Source organism: Rattus norvegicus, chromosome 19 (assembly GCF_021556685.1).
Source record: "Rattus norvegicus strain SHRSP/BbbUtx chromosome 19, alternate assembly SHRSP_T2T, whole genome shotgun sequence".
Taxonomy (NCBI): Eukaryota; Metazoa; Chordata; class Mammalia; order Rodentia; family Muridae; genus Rattus; species Rattus norvegicus.
In genome coordinates, this window is record NC_141552.1 from 50,410,660 (window position 1) to 50,426,204 (window position 15,545).

Consider the following 15,545-nt stretch of genomic DNA (forward strand, 5'->3'; position numbering starts at 1 on the left):
GGGGATTTAGCTCAGTGGTAGAGCGCTTGCCTAGGAAGTGCAAGGCCCTGGGTTCGGTCCCCAGCTCCGAAAAAAAGAACCAAAAAAAATAAAATAAAATAAGAAAGGAATGTCATTGATTTCACAATACTACAGAAAAACCTTCCAGACGTTTGGTAGAAGGCTACTGGTTTTCATTTTGGCGTTCAGGATTTATTTGTATGTGTCTACCCATTTTTCGGCTCGCGTGTTATGTCTGTGCACTGCCTGCATGCAGTGCCTGAAGAAACCAGGAGAGGGCGCTGGGTTCTTTAGAACTGGAGTTAGGAACAGCAGTTAGCCTTTAGGTGGGTTTCCTGCTAGAGCCACAAGGGCTCTTAGCTGCTGAGTCATCGCGCCAGCTCAGGAGGGGGCTGTTGTTAAGTATTGAAGGGCTCAAACGCACGCACCGCCATCTGACGTGTGAAATATCCATTTATTTCCACACACACACACACAAAGAAAGAATAGCAAGAATGAGGCGGAGACCTGTTTTTGTATTCATTTCCCAGGACCTGGGTGTGCTATGTACAAGGCAGAGAAGAGCTGGAGAGCAATCCCCCGAGGCTTGTCAGTCACTGCACAGTAATTGAAACCAGGATGGATCATAAACAGGCTTTAGCTAACTGCTAAACAAGTTAGTCCCTCAGCCATTGTTTGAGCAATTCCCTCCTGCCCTAAACCACAGAGAGGTAACTAATAGCAACAAGTGGGTGGAGGATTGGATGCCATTTAGCCAGGGCTAGCCCGAAGAAAAAAGCTTATAGTGTACAAAAGACCTAGAAGAGTATTTTCCCCGCTCGCGGCTACACCTCTCCCTGATTCATATCCCAGGCCACCTGAGGCCCCTAATCTGACCTCGTTCATTTTGCTGTCACAGCCGTGGCAGAACTATCCAAAAACGCATGAGGCGAGCCTCCTCCTTTTCCTATCCTTGTGGAACAAAGGCGAAAACTGAAAGCAAGCCAGGCAAACTGGGGAAAAAGAAACCTGGGTCTAACTACATGGTATGGAAAACCTTATTTTCTAGCTTTGATCTGGTTGTCGGCTGGAATGGACTTGCCCAAATGATGGCCCACAGAAAGGCCAAACTTGTTCTTTTTCTGCTCCTCTTGAACCTCTTTTTTCAGTAAGAATCCTGCCTGGAAGTTTAGGTCAAACAAGCTGCTTGGAGCAAAGTAGAGTGGTGACTCCTCCCAGACAGTCTCCAGACGCTTCTTCCACCCTTCCAGGACCTGCACGCGGGCATCGGGTGGGGTGTGGCCAATGCTGTACACCAGTTGAGGTTCTAAGACCTGGAAGCCACAGAAGCGCAGAATGCCACTCTGGAGAGACACAGAACACAGAGGTAAGGCACGGGAGTGAGTCTGCACTGTAAGCAGGCACCAGAACTTGATCTGGGAATGGAGAGCTGGCTCAATGGTTAAGATTTTCTGTTCTTTCAGAGAACCCAGCTTGGTGCCCAGCACCCATACGGAGGGGTTCACGTGTCACTGCAGTTCTAAGGGATTGGATGACCTTTTCTAACCTCTGGGACACACACATAAATGTAGTATACACACGGAGAGCAATAAAATAAATAGAAATCTTAAAAGAAAGAGAGAGAGAGAGAGAGAGAGAGAGAGAGAGAGAGAGAGAGGAGAGCTGGAGAGATGGCTCAGTGGTTAAGAGCACTGACTGCTCTTCCAAAGGACCTGAGTTCAAATCCCAGCAACCACATGGTGGCTCACAACCATCTGTAATGGGATCTGATGCCCTCTTCTGGTGTGTCTGAAGACAGCAACAGTGTACTTATATGTAATAAATAAATAAATAAATCTTTAAAAAAAGAGAGGGGTTGGGGATTTAGCTCAGTGGTAGAGCGCTTGCCTAGGAAGCGCAAGGCCCTGGGTTCAGTCCCCAGCTCCGGAAAAAAAAAAAAGAACCAAAAATAAATAAATAAATAAATAAATAAATAAATAAATAAATAAATAAATAAAAGAGAGAGAGAGAGAGAAAGGAGGGAAGTAAGGAAGAAAGAAAGGAGGAAGGAAGAAAGGAAGGAAGAAAAGAAAGAAAGAAAACTTTGCAGCTAGAGAGATGTCGTGGTGATTAAGAGCTTTGGCTGCTCTTCCAGAAGACCTGAGTTTAATTCCCAGGACCCACGTGGTGGCTCACAACCATTTGTAACTGCTATTCCAGGAAACCCAATGTATTCTTCTAGTCTTCCCGAACATTGTATACACGACAGCAGGTGAAACTCATAAAATAAAACTTAAATTTTAAAAACCTTTTAAGAGGGTGAGTTGGGCTTGCCACTGGGAGAAAGTGCAGAGGACCCTGGGGAATTGACTCCCGCCCTCCCTGGTTGTAACCTGGCTAGGCCACCTTGCTTTGAGTGAGTAAAAACCTTGACACTGTGCCAACCTGGATCTTCTGCCAAAAGAGCCGTAAATTCTATTACGTTAGGGAGACTGCTTGCTCCTTGGCACGGGCTCATGCGAGGATGCGTGGCTGCTCATTTTTCTGCCTCTGCACATGATGAGCTCAGTCTTTACAAATGGTCTTCCCAGGGCCCATCTGGCTCGCTCTCCTCTGCAGCCCCATTCCTGAGTGGACACAATCCTCTGGGGCCTAAGGACTCCAAAGCCCACCTCTAAGACAAGCTCAGTGAACTTAATTCTTGTCCTGGGGAGCCACATAAAGCAGCTCATGCCTTAAGTCCAGCACCCAACAGGTTGAGGCAGGAGAACTGCCACAAGTTCAAGTCCACCCTGGGATTATATATGAGCCTCCCCCACCCCCTTAAAAAAAGAAAAGGGCTGGAGAGATGGTTCAGCCGGCAGGGTAAAGGTGCTCTCCCTGTAAGACTGATGAAGAGAGAGCCCAGAACCTATGTAAAAAGGCGAATGCAGCTGGGTGGTGGTGCATGCCTTTAATCCCAGCACTCAGGAGGCAGAGGTGGGTGGAGTTTGAGGCTAGCCTGGTCTACAGAGTGAGTTTCAGGATAGCCAGGGCTATGCAGATACACAGGGAAACCCTGTCTCAAAACAAAAAAATCGGGGCTGGGGATTTAGCTCAGCGGTTAGAGCGCTTACCTAGGAAGCGCAAGGCCCTGGGTTCGGTCCCCAGCTCCGAAAAAAAGAACCAAAAAAAAAAAAACAAAAAACAAAAACAAAAACAAAACAAAAAAATCCAATATATATCTATATCTACATATATATATATATATATATATATATATATATATGAATATGAAATCCCAGCATGCCAAGGCAAGATGGGAGACAGAGACAGAACTGCCCAGAAGCTCAAAGGCTGCTGAGCCTTGACCACACAGTATTACAAAAGCCAAGGAAATCCTGGTATCAACAAGGTGGAAAGAGGAGTGGATGCCCAAAAGTTACACACACACTGCACACACACACACACACACACACACACACAAGCACACATATGCATGCACACACACATACACACACACAAGCACACATATGCACACACATATGCATTCACACAGACATACACACACACACAAATGCATGCACACACACACATACACACACACACACATACACACACACACACACACTTTTTTTTAATTAAAATGTTCTGGGCGTGCAGACACAATTCTAGGAAGACTAGAGAAAGCCCAGGCCTCGGCTGCACACACTGAGGCCCCAGTGTGTGAGTCAGAGACTCTTTGACTGTTTGCCCTGGGTCACCTCACAAGCCCCTGAAGGAAGCTCAGGAGATGCTGCCCTGTTACCAGGCTGTCGTCCTCACACCTCACGTCAGTTTTTAGTTACTCTCTGGAGGTGTGGACTCCAAGGAAAGCTCAACTAACAAACTCCTCTGGAAGTTCCCCCGTGAGGAGCTACCTGAATTGGCCAGAGAATGACGTTCATGTCCCCGTGGACACCCTGCAGAGAGTACATGGAGCCGCTGCCCCCGGTGGTGATGGAAAGCAAGGTCTTCTTATTCTGAAAGAGAAAACAAGTATCACCCGCTCCTCTCCAGGGTCCCCGTGAGTTAATGAAGGGGGCCCCTGGGAGAAGGACGAACGGATCCACCCCATAGGTGCTATTATTTCAGGCTGCAAGCACTCTGCCACCTCAGCGTGACTCTGCACATGTTCCAACTGTGGCCGTGACCAGCATGCGGCTGTGGGTAGCCATGACTACAGCACAAATCACCACTCACTCAAAACTTCCCACACAGCTGGGTACCGTGGCTCATGACTTTAATCCAGAGACAGAGGCAGGTGGGTCTCTAGTGAGCTCCAAGCCAGCCAGGGCTACCTGATAAGACCCTGTGTCAAGTTTTTAAAATGTAATTAAAAGGGGGCTGGGGATTTAGCTCAGTGGTAGAGCGCTTACCTAGGAAGCGCAAGGCCCTGGGTTCGGTCCCCAGCTCCGGAAAAAAAGAACCAAAAAAAAAAATGTAATTAAAATAAAAAAGGTGAGGCTGGAGAGATGGCTCAGTGGTTACAAGCACTGGCTGCTCTTCTAGAGGACCCAGGTTCAATTCCCAGCACCCGCATGGCGGCTCACAACTGTAACTCCTGTTCCAGGAGAATCTAACACCCTCTTTCAGACATACATGCAGGCAAAACACCAATATACATAAAATAAGGTTAAATTTTAAAAAATCTATTAAAAAAAAGTCACAAGATAGTTCTTGTCACCATTTGGCCTCCAAACAACAAAGACTCTCTTTCTGGTTTCATGTTTTATTCAGACAGGATCTCATGTAGCCCAGGCTAGCCTAAAACTCACCAAGTAGCTGGGGATGGCCTTGAACTCCAGGTCTTTCTGCCTTTCCCACCCAAATGGGATTTCAGGTGTTTATCACCAAGTCAATAAAAATTTTCCATCTAATTTTTACTAAGGAAAAATCTCAAGCATGAGAAACAAGGATAACAAAACAAAACAAAACAAAAATCTACCAAATAGCTTGAAGTCTAATTTCTGGTTTATCTACAAGAACCATTCATTAATCCCCTCAACACTTACTTTTTTGAGTTTTTTTTTTTCTAGAACACTTAAAACAAAGTCCAAAGGCTGGTGAGATGGCTTAGCTGGTAAAGTCACTTGCCACCAAGCCTGACAGCCTGAGCCTGATCTCCCGTCTGCAACTTGTTCCCTAACTTCCATACACACAGTGGCAGGCACGTGCCTCTCTCAGGTAAATAAATAGCAGTCTAGAGAGATGGTATGAGGGTTAAGAGCATTGGCTGCTCTTCAGAAGACCCAGGTTCAGTCCCCAGCACCCATGGCAGCTCACGACTCCAGTTCTAGGAAGATGTGACCCTCTTTTCTGGACTCCTCAGCCACTGCACACATGTGGTGTATAGCCATATAAACCCCCATAAACATATATAAAAAAATAATCGAGCAAATCTAAGACATTGCGTTAAAGAACATATAAGTAAAATAATAGGTAAATGTAAAAAAAAAAAAATCCAGCAAATCCAAAACATCCTGTCATTTGATTTATAAGCTTACAGTGCACCCCCCAACCCCACCCCAACCCGGTCTTAAGAGTCCATCTGTGATGTCAGGGCAGAATCTACTCAGGAAATACCCAACAGTTCACCTACCTGGAAAGGACCCTTGTCATACATGGTGGCATACGTGTAGGCGAATCCTGCTACAAGCACTCTCTCAAACCAGCCTTTCAGAATGGCGGGCACCCCAAACCAATACAATGGGAACTGTGGGACAGAAGACCAAGAGGTCAGATCATGGTACTCTCACACCTGCCCTTCCCCTGTGGCCGGAAAGAGCTTAGGTTCGGAGCAACTTTCCACCGTAGTGCACTTTCGCCCTTGTCATTTCCTCTGGAAAAGCTAAATGGTGGGGAGAGGGCATATGGGGAAGTGCCCTGCTCCCTTTGTATGAGCTACTTAGTGAGGCTGGGGCTGCAGGATTGCTGAACCCTAAGACGCCTGCCTGGGCAGCATAACGCATGCGCACACGCACACGCACAAATAAACTTAAATACACAAAGCACATCAACTCAGCCGCACACTTTCTGACACCACTTAGAATGCAGAGGGCTCTAGGGACAATAAGGACAGACACCCTAGACACTGCTCTCATGACTTCCGTCCTATGAGGTACCTGAAATATCACCAGGTCTGCAGCTTCCAGCTTTTTCTGTTCAGCTACAATATCCGGGCTCAGGCGGCCTTCCTTATACGCCAGAGATGACTCAACAGGGTACTGAAAGTTCTCCGAGTCCTTCGGCTCCCCTGTTGGGAGGCAAGAGGGGCTGAGGCTGGGTCACGTGGTCCACTGTCAGTGGAGGGAGACGATTCTTACCTGTGATGTCGTTTCTGGAAATGAGGGGGTTAAAGTTCATAGCATAGAGGTCAGATTCGACCACCTCCCATCCTTTCTTCTTCAGAGCCTCCACAGCAGCCTCCTTCATGGCATAGTTGAATGATGTCCTCTCTGCGTGGGCCAATACAATCAGGGCTCTTCTCACTGTTTAAGGCGTACGTGAGGAGGTGAGGAAAGAAAATCCAAACAGGACGGGTGAGTCCCTAATCTAAAAGTGCTTGGGACCAGACACGTTCCCCACCTTAGTTTCTCAGAGCGGGAAACAGTGGCTAGCATTATCAACTAAACGTCTTTAAGCTGAAAATCTAAAGTTCAGGCTCGTGAGATGGCTCGCCAGTGCTTCCTGCCAAGCCGCATGTACTAAGTCCATCCCCAGGATCCATGTGCTGGAAGGAAGGAGAGAACCAACTTCTGAAGTTATCCTGATCTTCACAAAGAACGCTCTGCCTCTCGCTCTACCCTTCCCACCCTCCCCTTCCACCCTCTCTAAAAGAGATGATTTTTTTTTTTTAATCTAAAGTCAAGAGGTGTTACTGAAATTGATTAATCCGTTCTACCTCCCGGGCAGCAGCTGTGTGAGTAACTTGCTAGCCTCCCCCATTGCTCTGGGTTCTCAAATGGAAGACACACACACACACACACACACACACACACACACACACACACACACACACAGAGAGAGATCCGATGCTCTCTTCTGGTGTATGTGAAGACAGCTACAGTGTACTTATATATAATAAATGAATAAAAAAAAGAAAGAAAGAAAAAGAAATCGGTCTACAACACAGAGGGCTGCAAAATAAATCCAAAATATTTTGAACATCATGTCAGCGCCCAGAAAAGTTTCCCAGGTGTGGTGGTGGTGCACACATTTAATACCAGCATTTGGGAGTCAGAGACAGGCAAATCTCTGAGTTTGAGGCCAGCTTGGTCTATAGAGCTAGTTCCAGAATAGCCAGGGCTACACAGAGAAACCCTGTCTCAAAGAACAAAACCAAAAAGTTTCCCAAAACACCAGATGTGGGGGCACACATTTTTAATCTCAACACCGGGGAGGCAGAGGCAGGTAGAACTCTGAGCTTGAGGCCAACCATGACTTCACATGGAGATCCTGTCCAAAATTTTATTTTTATGTTATTTATTTATTTTTTGCGGTTGAAGAAAGGTGTTTATTGGGTGTGAGGAAACACACGTACAGAAGACACACAGAGAAAAATGATCCTCAGCAAAACCCAGAGTGAGGGGTGGGTAGGTAGAGAGGGCCTCGGAAAGCTTCAAAATGCCCCACCCAGAAAGTTAAAGCATTTAAGGCCGAGATGCTTGCCTAGCTCCTGGCTCCAGCCTTAGTAGCATTTAAAGAAGCTTCGGATCTCAGAGGGCCTCTGATTACAGCTTTACTATCTGTATGGTCCAGCAAAGCTTCCGAAACCAGGAACCCCGAGATCAATCGTCAGGGAAGAGGTGACAAGTCGCAGGTCATTGGGACCCATTTGTTTAGTTTACTTACTGTCCTAGTTGCTACATCAAGACCAAGTACTTCTTAGAATTTAACTGTGGGCTTTGCTACCGTTTCCAAGGGTTAGACCCTTAGCATCATGGCATCATGGCAGCACTCGTGACACTGGAGCAGTAGCTACACTGATCCAAAGGAAGAGATCCAAAGGAAGAGAAAGAGAGGGCAGCACAGGGCCTGACTTGGCCTTTTGAAACCTCAAAGCCCACCCCAAAGTGATACACTTCCTCCAGCGAGGCCAAGCCTCCTTATCCTTCTAAGGCTCAGTCCCTGCTGACTAAGCGTTCACGTAGAGGAGTCTGTGGGGGCCATTCTCATTCAATCCACCATCCTTACTGTTGCTATAACTGAACACCACAGATTGTAAAAAGGATTTTTTTGGTTCACAGCACTAGAAGTTGGGAGGAGGGGAGGTGGCACCGAGTGAAGGCCTGCTCGCTGGTAAGAACTCTGAAGAGTCCTAAGACAGTTCTGGGTAACACCAGGCAAGAGAGGCGGATTAAGAAAGAGCTAGCTACAGAAGCTCTCAGAACACTCCCACTATAAAACAATCTCTCGGGGTTGGGGATTTAGCTCAGTGGTAGAGCACAAGGCCCTGGGTTCGGTCCCCAGCTCCGAAAAAAAGAACAACAACAAAAAAAAAAATCTCTCCACACACTAATCCACAGATCATTTCTAAAGACAGAGCCATTTTCACCCAATCACCCCATACCCTGTGAGAAAAGGGTCACGCATAGTCCAGGCTAGCTTCAAATTCACCGTGGGAAAGGGTAACCTTGAACCCCCTCATCCTCATATCTCTACCTCCCAAATGCTGGCGCCTCCATGCCCATGCCAGCCACCTCCTTAATATCCCACTTAGTTCTTCCTTTTAATATGCCCTCATAGTGATTAAATCCTAGTGTGTGCGTCCATGCGCATGCGCGCTTATTCCTGCGTGTACACGCGGAGGCCAGAGGACAGCCTCGGCTGTCGTTCCTCAGGCACCTTCTACTCTGTTTGAAGCAAGATCTAGCCCGGAAGTTTGCAAGGAGGCCAGGAGGGCTGCCAGCAAGCCCAGGACTTTCCTGACTCTGTTTCCCTACGCTCTGACTATAATCTGCCACACCTGGCTTTTCTAAAAGAACAAAAAACAAAACAAAACATGGGTCCTAGGGATCTGAACTCAGGGCCTCATGCTTGTAGCACTGAATCCACTGCAGCCATAAATAAAGGAGCCAATGAGTGAGGCTAGCCGTGCTCTTGAATTGAGGTTGCATTTTTGTTGTTGTTGTTGTTGTTTTTTGTTTGTTTTGTTTGTTTTTGCATGCTTTGGTTCTGGCTTCATGGTTTGAATGTGGAATGCCCCCACAACTAGGTTTAGTCGTTCACATCTGTAATCCCAGCATCTGAGAGGCAGAAGCAGGAGGATAATAGGTTCTAGTCCAGCCTGAAGGGCAAAGCAGACCCTGTCTTTAAAAAAAAAGAGTCCCTATAGGCTCAAGGATTGGAACCCCAGCCTGTGGTGCTACTTTAGAAGATGGCAGAACTTTGGGAACAGGGGTTGGAGGCCTGGGTAAGGGCAGGGCTGGCTAGAAGTAGTGAATCACTAGGGGTGTGCTTCTGAAGATTAGATCTGGGCCTCTGGGTGTTTGTTTCTCTCCCGGTCTGCCAAGAGGTGAGGAGCCTCTACCACAAGCTCCTGGACCACTTCCGCTCACAGCTATGCAAAGCGATGGAATGAGCTTGCTAGCAATAAAGATGGAAAGAGGCTCTTCTCCTCTTTCTCTTCCTCCTCTTCTTCCTCCTTCTCCTCCTGCATGAGTTCCCCTTTCCCTCTTTTTCTCTCCCTCTCCCACCCCCACCTTCCCCATGGTGACGTCCCTGGCCTTGGTCCTTGGGGACCACCTGAGAGCAGCCTCCCATTTAAAAAAAGGAAAGGGGGTAGACCTGTCAAAGCCTCAAGACCGAGTGTGAACAATGCCTTGGGGAACTGTGAGAGAGGCTCCGGGAAAAGAGGCAGAAGGCCTTTTACCTCGTGTGCATTTTGTTTCCTGGATTGTTCTTGGATGGGATTTCGTGCCTCCCGTGACACTTATGTTCACATTTATAAGGCGTGCTTATTCTTGTTGGATGCTGTGACATAGCTGTGGAACCCATTGTGGTTGAAAGGACATGCGGAGTGCTGTCTTTTCTCCTGCCTTGCTTTCGTGCTTTCCTAGATATAACCCATAGCATGTGCCAGGCGATTGTGTTTAAATTGGACTGTCCTGAGAAAGTTCTGGGAAAGGGCGGCTCTGTTAATATTTAGTATGTGCTTCCTGGTGTGGTTTTTTTACATGTGGTCATGTCTTTCTAAACTCACCCTTCCTTAGATCACTGCCTTTCTGGGTTACATACATGTATAAGTGTGCAGTGAACCTGAAGTAAGGTTTTCTACAGCTTGAGACTGTAGTCCAACCTGTTCTTTGAGGTCTTCAAGTCCCAGTCTCACTGACAGATCTGCAGAGACCTGAATTGATCCTCAGACCCCATTAAGGGTGTGAAAAACAATGGACAGGGTTGTCCTCCGGCCTTCACACAAATGATGTGGCACACATGCACACACAGACACACAGATACAGGCACACACACACATGCACACACATATACAGGCACACACACAGGCACACACACAGGCACACACATACACAGGCACACACATTATACAGGCAGGCACATACAGACACATGCACATACATACACAGGCACACACATATACAGGCAGGCACACACACACACACACATGCACATACATACACAGCCTCACACCACTCTAATAATAACAAATACATCTTAAAAATAAAAAATGAAATGGAAGGAAGGGACGAGCAGGATGGATAAAGAATGCATTCCGAGTCAGCGAGAAATTAGTGTCTAATGATGTTGGCTCCCCGGCCCAACCCACCCCCCCAAAAGAACAGAATTTCTCTGTGTAGCCCTGGCTCTCCCGGAACACAGGCTGGCTGCCTCTGCCCCTCAGTGTTGGGATTAAGAGTGTGCATCACCGCCTGACAATGTTGGCATGTTTAATTGACCACCGACATGAAAATAAAGCGATCTCCTTAGAAAATCAGAATGGCCCCCTTTCAGGGATGGTTGACTAGTTACAAAAGGACTCTCTGGGTGCTGTTGGTATAGTTTCTTGGGCTAGTGTTAAATAACTATTTTTTAAGGATTTATTTTTATGTATGTGTCAATGTGGGTGTCATTTGTAGGCTGGTACCTTTGGAAGTCAGGGTCTTGGATCCCTGGAGCTGAAGTTACAGGGATTTGTAGAGCCTCCTACCAGGCTCAGGTCTACTCTGGTCCTCAGGATAATTCAGCAAATGCTCTTAACTCTCGGCTCTCCAGCCCTTTGCTCTCATTTGAATTATTCCACAAACAGAAATAACTTCCGGGGTAATAAAAGACCTAAGTGTTTGTTTTGGGATGAGTTCTGAAACACACCAGGAATTCCTGTTGGCACACTCGCCAACACCAACCTCTGCTTTGCTTTGCCTGTCACCATCTAATGGGTGGGCTAATGGATGGGCTGCCTTCTCTTTTACGCTGGGGTTTGTCTGGAGCCTGTACTCTCCACAGCTGAGCCAGCCCAGCAGCCCCAGCATGATTTCCAGTGCCTCTGTCCCCTGCTCTGAGGGGCTGCCAAGAAACGGATGGGTCGTTCACTGTTCCGTGAATCCTGAAACGGAGAACTTGCTCCCCCCACCCCACACACACCTGTGCCTGATTTCCACTCCATTTACCCCCTGAAATGCTGCTGTCATCAGAGATCCAAGCTCCCGGCTGTACCACATTGCTAACCAGGCACCTCTTAGCTAGTGTAAGGGCTGGGGACCTGGGACTCATCACTGTTGATCCTAAATTTCGTAAAAAGCAATTTTTTATTAAAATTAAAATAGGTCAAGTGTGGTGGTGGAAGCCTTGAATCTTAGCACTGGGGAGGCAGAGACAGATCTCTGTGAATTAGAGGCCAGCCTGGTCTACATAGTGAGTTCCAGGACAGCCAGAGCTAATGTAGAAAGACTCGGTTTCAAAATAGTAATCGTCGTCGTCGTCGTCGTCGTCATCATCATCATCATCATCATCATCATCAAATTTTAAAATTTACTTCTTTTACAGGTATGGGTGTTTTGTTTGCACACATGCCTGTGCCACAGGCACATGCCTGGTACCCTCAGAAAGACTGGAGAAACCGGAAAGACTGGAGCTCCAGAAAGTTGTGAGTCCCCCTGTAGATGCTGAGGCTCAAGCCCAGACTCTGCGAGAGCAGCCTGCATGCTTAACCAACGAGATCTCTCTAGCCCGAGATTTTTTGTTTGTTTTGTCATGGGTTTTCTTGTTTGTTTTCTGAGACAAGGTCTCACCGTGTGGCCTTGGTTGTCCTGGAGCTCGTTAGGTACATGAGGCTGGTACATGAGGCTGGCCTCAAACTTATAAAGATCCATCGGCCTCTACCTCCCAAGGACTCTTAAATTACAGTATTTATAAATTACAGTATTGGTGTGTGTGTGTGTGTGTGTGTGTGTGTGTCTGTGTGTCTATCTGTGTGCGTGTCTGTGTGTGTGTCTCTGTCTCTGTGTGTCTGTGTGTGTGTGTGCATCTCTGTGTGTGTCTGTGTGTCTGTGTCTGTTTGTGTGCATGTCTGTGTGTTTCTGTGTCTCCGTGTGTGTCTATGTGTGTATCTGTGTGTGTCTGTGTGTGTGTATCTGTGTATCTGTGTGTCTGTCTGAGTGTCTGTCTATCTGTGCGTGTATCTGTGTATCTGTGTGTCTGTCTGTGTGTCTGTCTGTCTGTGCGTGTATCTGTGTATCTGTGTGTCTGTCTGTGTGTCTGTGTGTCTGTGTGTATCTGTGTATCTGTGTGTCTGTGTGTGTATCTGTGTATCTGTGTGTCTCTGTGTATCTGTCTGTCTGTGTGTGTATCTGTGTATCTGTGTGTCTGTGTGTGTCTGTGTATCTGTCTGTGTGTGTCTCTGTGTGTGTGTGTGTGTGTGTGTGTGTGTGTGTGACTGTGGTCTTGGACAGAATTTGCAGGAGTTGGTTCTCTCTTTCCATGTGGGTCCCAGGGACGGAACTCAGGTCATCAAGCTTAGTAGCAAGCCTTTTTATCTGGTAACATTCTTGCCAACCCTGACTCTAAATTTTGGTATCTGAAGTTATCTTGACCTGACCGTCACCTGGAAACAAACCTCTACCCAGTATCCAACCTATTCTTGCTTTCAACCTCCCTCCCCAACCTCCACCTGGACGCTTCCTTGCTTCCCAGCCTTCTCACTGAGCCTCAGGGCTTCAGGAGGGTTCAGGAGACCTCCAGCAGACTGGCCTGCAGTGGCCTGTAGTGGGTGACATTTTCTTGATTAGTGATTGATGTGGGAGGGTCAGCTCACTGTGCTTGGTGTCACCCTCCAGCAGGTGCCACTGGGTTATGTAAGAAAACAGGTTGTGGGGTCGGGGACTTAGCTCAGTGGTAGAGCGCTTGCCTAGGAAGCGCAAGGCCCTGGGTTCGGTCCCCAGCTCCGAAAAAAAGAACAAAAAAACCCAAAACAAACAAACAAAAAAAAAAACAGGTTGTAAGGGTCACAGAAAGCAAGCCAGTAAGCAGAGTTCTCACCTCTGGGTTCCTTCCTTGATTTCCCTCGGTGATGAACTGGTACCCAGAACTGTCAGCTGGAACATAGCTGTCCTTCTAAACTAGCTTTTGGTCAGTGTTTATCACAGCCACAGAGAGCAGACTGGGATGCCAATTTACAGCCTATTAGAGAGCCATCTCTCTGTTTTATTTTTCATTTTGTTCATCTCCTACTCTGGTTTGTAAATTAAATTTAGCCAGGCCTGGGCACACACCTGTAATCGTGGCACTGGGGAGCAGAGGCAGAAGGATCCAGTGTTCAAGGTCAGCCTAGACCAAATTAAGTTTGAAGTCAGTTTGGCCAAAATGAATGAATGAATGAATGAATGAATGAATGAATAACAAACACTGAACTGAATCACAGGTGTGAGGGTATATGATAAATATAATAATGTTTGGGCTCTATGCTGACTGCGACTCCGATGGCGGGGGTCTTGGAACACGTATTCCTCAGGGATAAATGGAGAGCAGTACACAAAGCAGACACAGCCTTACCAGCTGTTGAAAACCCTCCCCTGCTGTCTCTTCCCGCATCGTAGGGCTCAGAGAACACTGGGATGGCACTCTACCAGCCGCAGAGGCATCCTTCACTGCCTCGTGCTTTTAGCAAGGAGAGATCCTGAGTGTATTGGCGGAGGTTGAAGTAGTTTTAAAGGGGAAGGAACTCCAAAAAGTTAGTCCGTCCCCAACGGGGCAAACACGGCCTAAACCTTACTGCTACCCAGAACTCAGAGCCAGGCCCGGTTGGGAAGCACTTAGTCCTGGAGGCTACTTGGCCAAGAAAGCCTTAGATGCCAGTCAAACACTAGACAATAGTGTGGCCGTAACTGCCAGGGAGTCTCTTCCCCTGGACTGATGGCAAAGCCAGGAGACTGTCACGAAAATGAACCAAATAGCAAATCAGGATTCCTCCTCCGGGGTCACGGCAGAAACGTTCCAGGGCCAGGAAGGCTGGAGTTAGGTCCCAGTTCTGTTGTGCTCCTTCCCAGCTCCACTCGCCACACCCCATCTCTCCATCTTGTTTCCTTTTGCAAGTTGATGATCCCTGTTTTTTTAAATCTGTGTTTTTGTTTGTTTGTTTGTTTGTTTGTTTGAGAGACAGTCTCACTCTACTATGTAGCTCTGACTGTCTCGGAACTGGATCTATAGACCAGGCTAGCTTCGAACTTAAAAGAGATCTGCCTGCCTTTGCCTCCAGAGTGCCACCAAGCCCAGCAGTGATCCCTATACATTGCCTATTTGCATTTTTAAATGTTTGCAAAGCATTTCCAAATGCTTAAACACTCTCTGGCCTAGGCTGGGTATGTGCACAGAGCGCAGGTGGTAGAGAGAGTTTGTCTAGCATGCAGGAAGCCCTGGTTTCAAGTCAATTCCCAGAGCCATATAAATCAAGCGTGGCGATGCACACTTAAATCCTCGCACTTAGGCAGTGAAGGCAATAAGACCCTAAGTTCAAGGCCATCTTTTACTATACAGCAGTTTTAAGGCCAGCCTGGGATACATGTTACCCTATTTCTAAATAGTTTGAACGAGGTACCAAGAGTGGCCAGCTCTGTTAAGGAATGGTGTAGAAGCGGTAATGCTAGAGTTGCCCATGGGTGAATTGGGGCTGCAGAATAATCTGCACCTATGGTTCTGAGAAGAAGCTCTCCTTCCGGGGACTCACCGAGGCTCATCCAGGATCCTAATCTCTACACTTTTCAACTTCGAGGCAAGGAACAAACCCCATAGCAAGCCCCTACATCCTCCTCAGGATGAATTAGGCTGGAGTTGGAGCCATACTCACCCGCCATGGCTCCAGAAGTTGGGGGCGGATCGTAGTGTCAAGCGCTGATTGGCTGAGCAGCTGGTTGCCAGGACGACCCTGAAATGCTTCGGAAAGATCCTGCGTGCCACAGCCTAGGCTAGTGCGAGCTGTACTGAGCACTTTCAGGCTTTATATCTTGCTTTTCCGGCCCAGCCCACTGTGCAGGGCAGCCAGCGAGGGCGGGGCTGGATTGCCGAGCCCAGAGGCGCTGGGGGGAGGATACCAAGTT

The 15,545-nt window shown here is 47.5% G+C and overlaps 1 protein-coding gene across 1 annotated transcript; it reads right to left on the reverse strand.

The window, feature by feature from the left end:
* Window positions 1-495: 495 nt before the first annotated feature.
* Window positions 496-15,391, reverse strand: Nqo1 (NAD(P)H quinone dehydrogenase 1). Its single transcript, NM_017000.3, has 6 exons — window positions 15,296-15,391; window positions 6,324-6,488; window positions 6,123-6,253; window positions 5,600-5,713; window positions 3,879-3,980; window positions 496-1,343 (listed from the first exon to the last, which is right to left on the reverse strand). Exons 1-6 carry the CDS (start codon window positions 15,300-15,302, stop codon window positions 1,038-1,040), a joined length of 825 nt encoding a protein of 274 aa, NP_058696.2. The 5' UTR covers window positions 15,303-15,391; the 3' UTR covers window positions 496-1,037.
* Between the last annotated feature and the right edge of the window lie 154 nt (window positions 15,392-15,545).

Bases quoted from the DNA above. Each gene is read 5' to 3' on its own strand.
- Nqo1 (NM_017000.3), bottom strand. The intron at 3,981-5,599 runs GTAGGTGAACTG...TTTCTCTTTCAG, and splicing joins ATGACAAGGGTCCTTTCCAG to AATAAGAAGACCTTGCTTTC. The intron at 1,344-3,878 runs GTAGCTCCTCAC...GTGTCTCTCCAG, and splicing joins TCATTCTCTGGCCAATTCAG to AGTGGCATTCTGCGCTTCTG.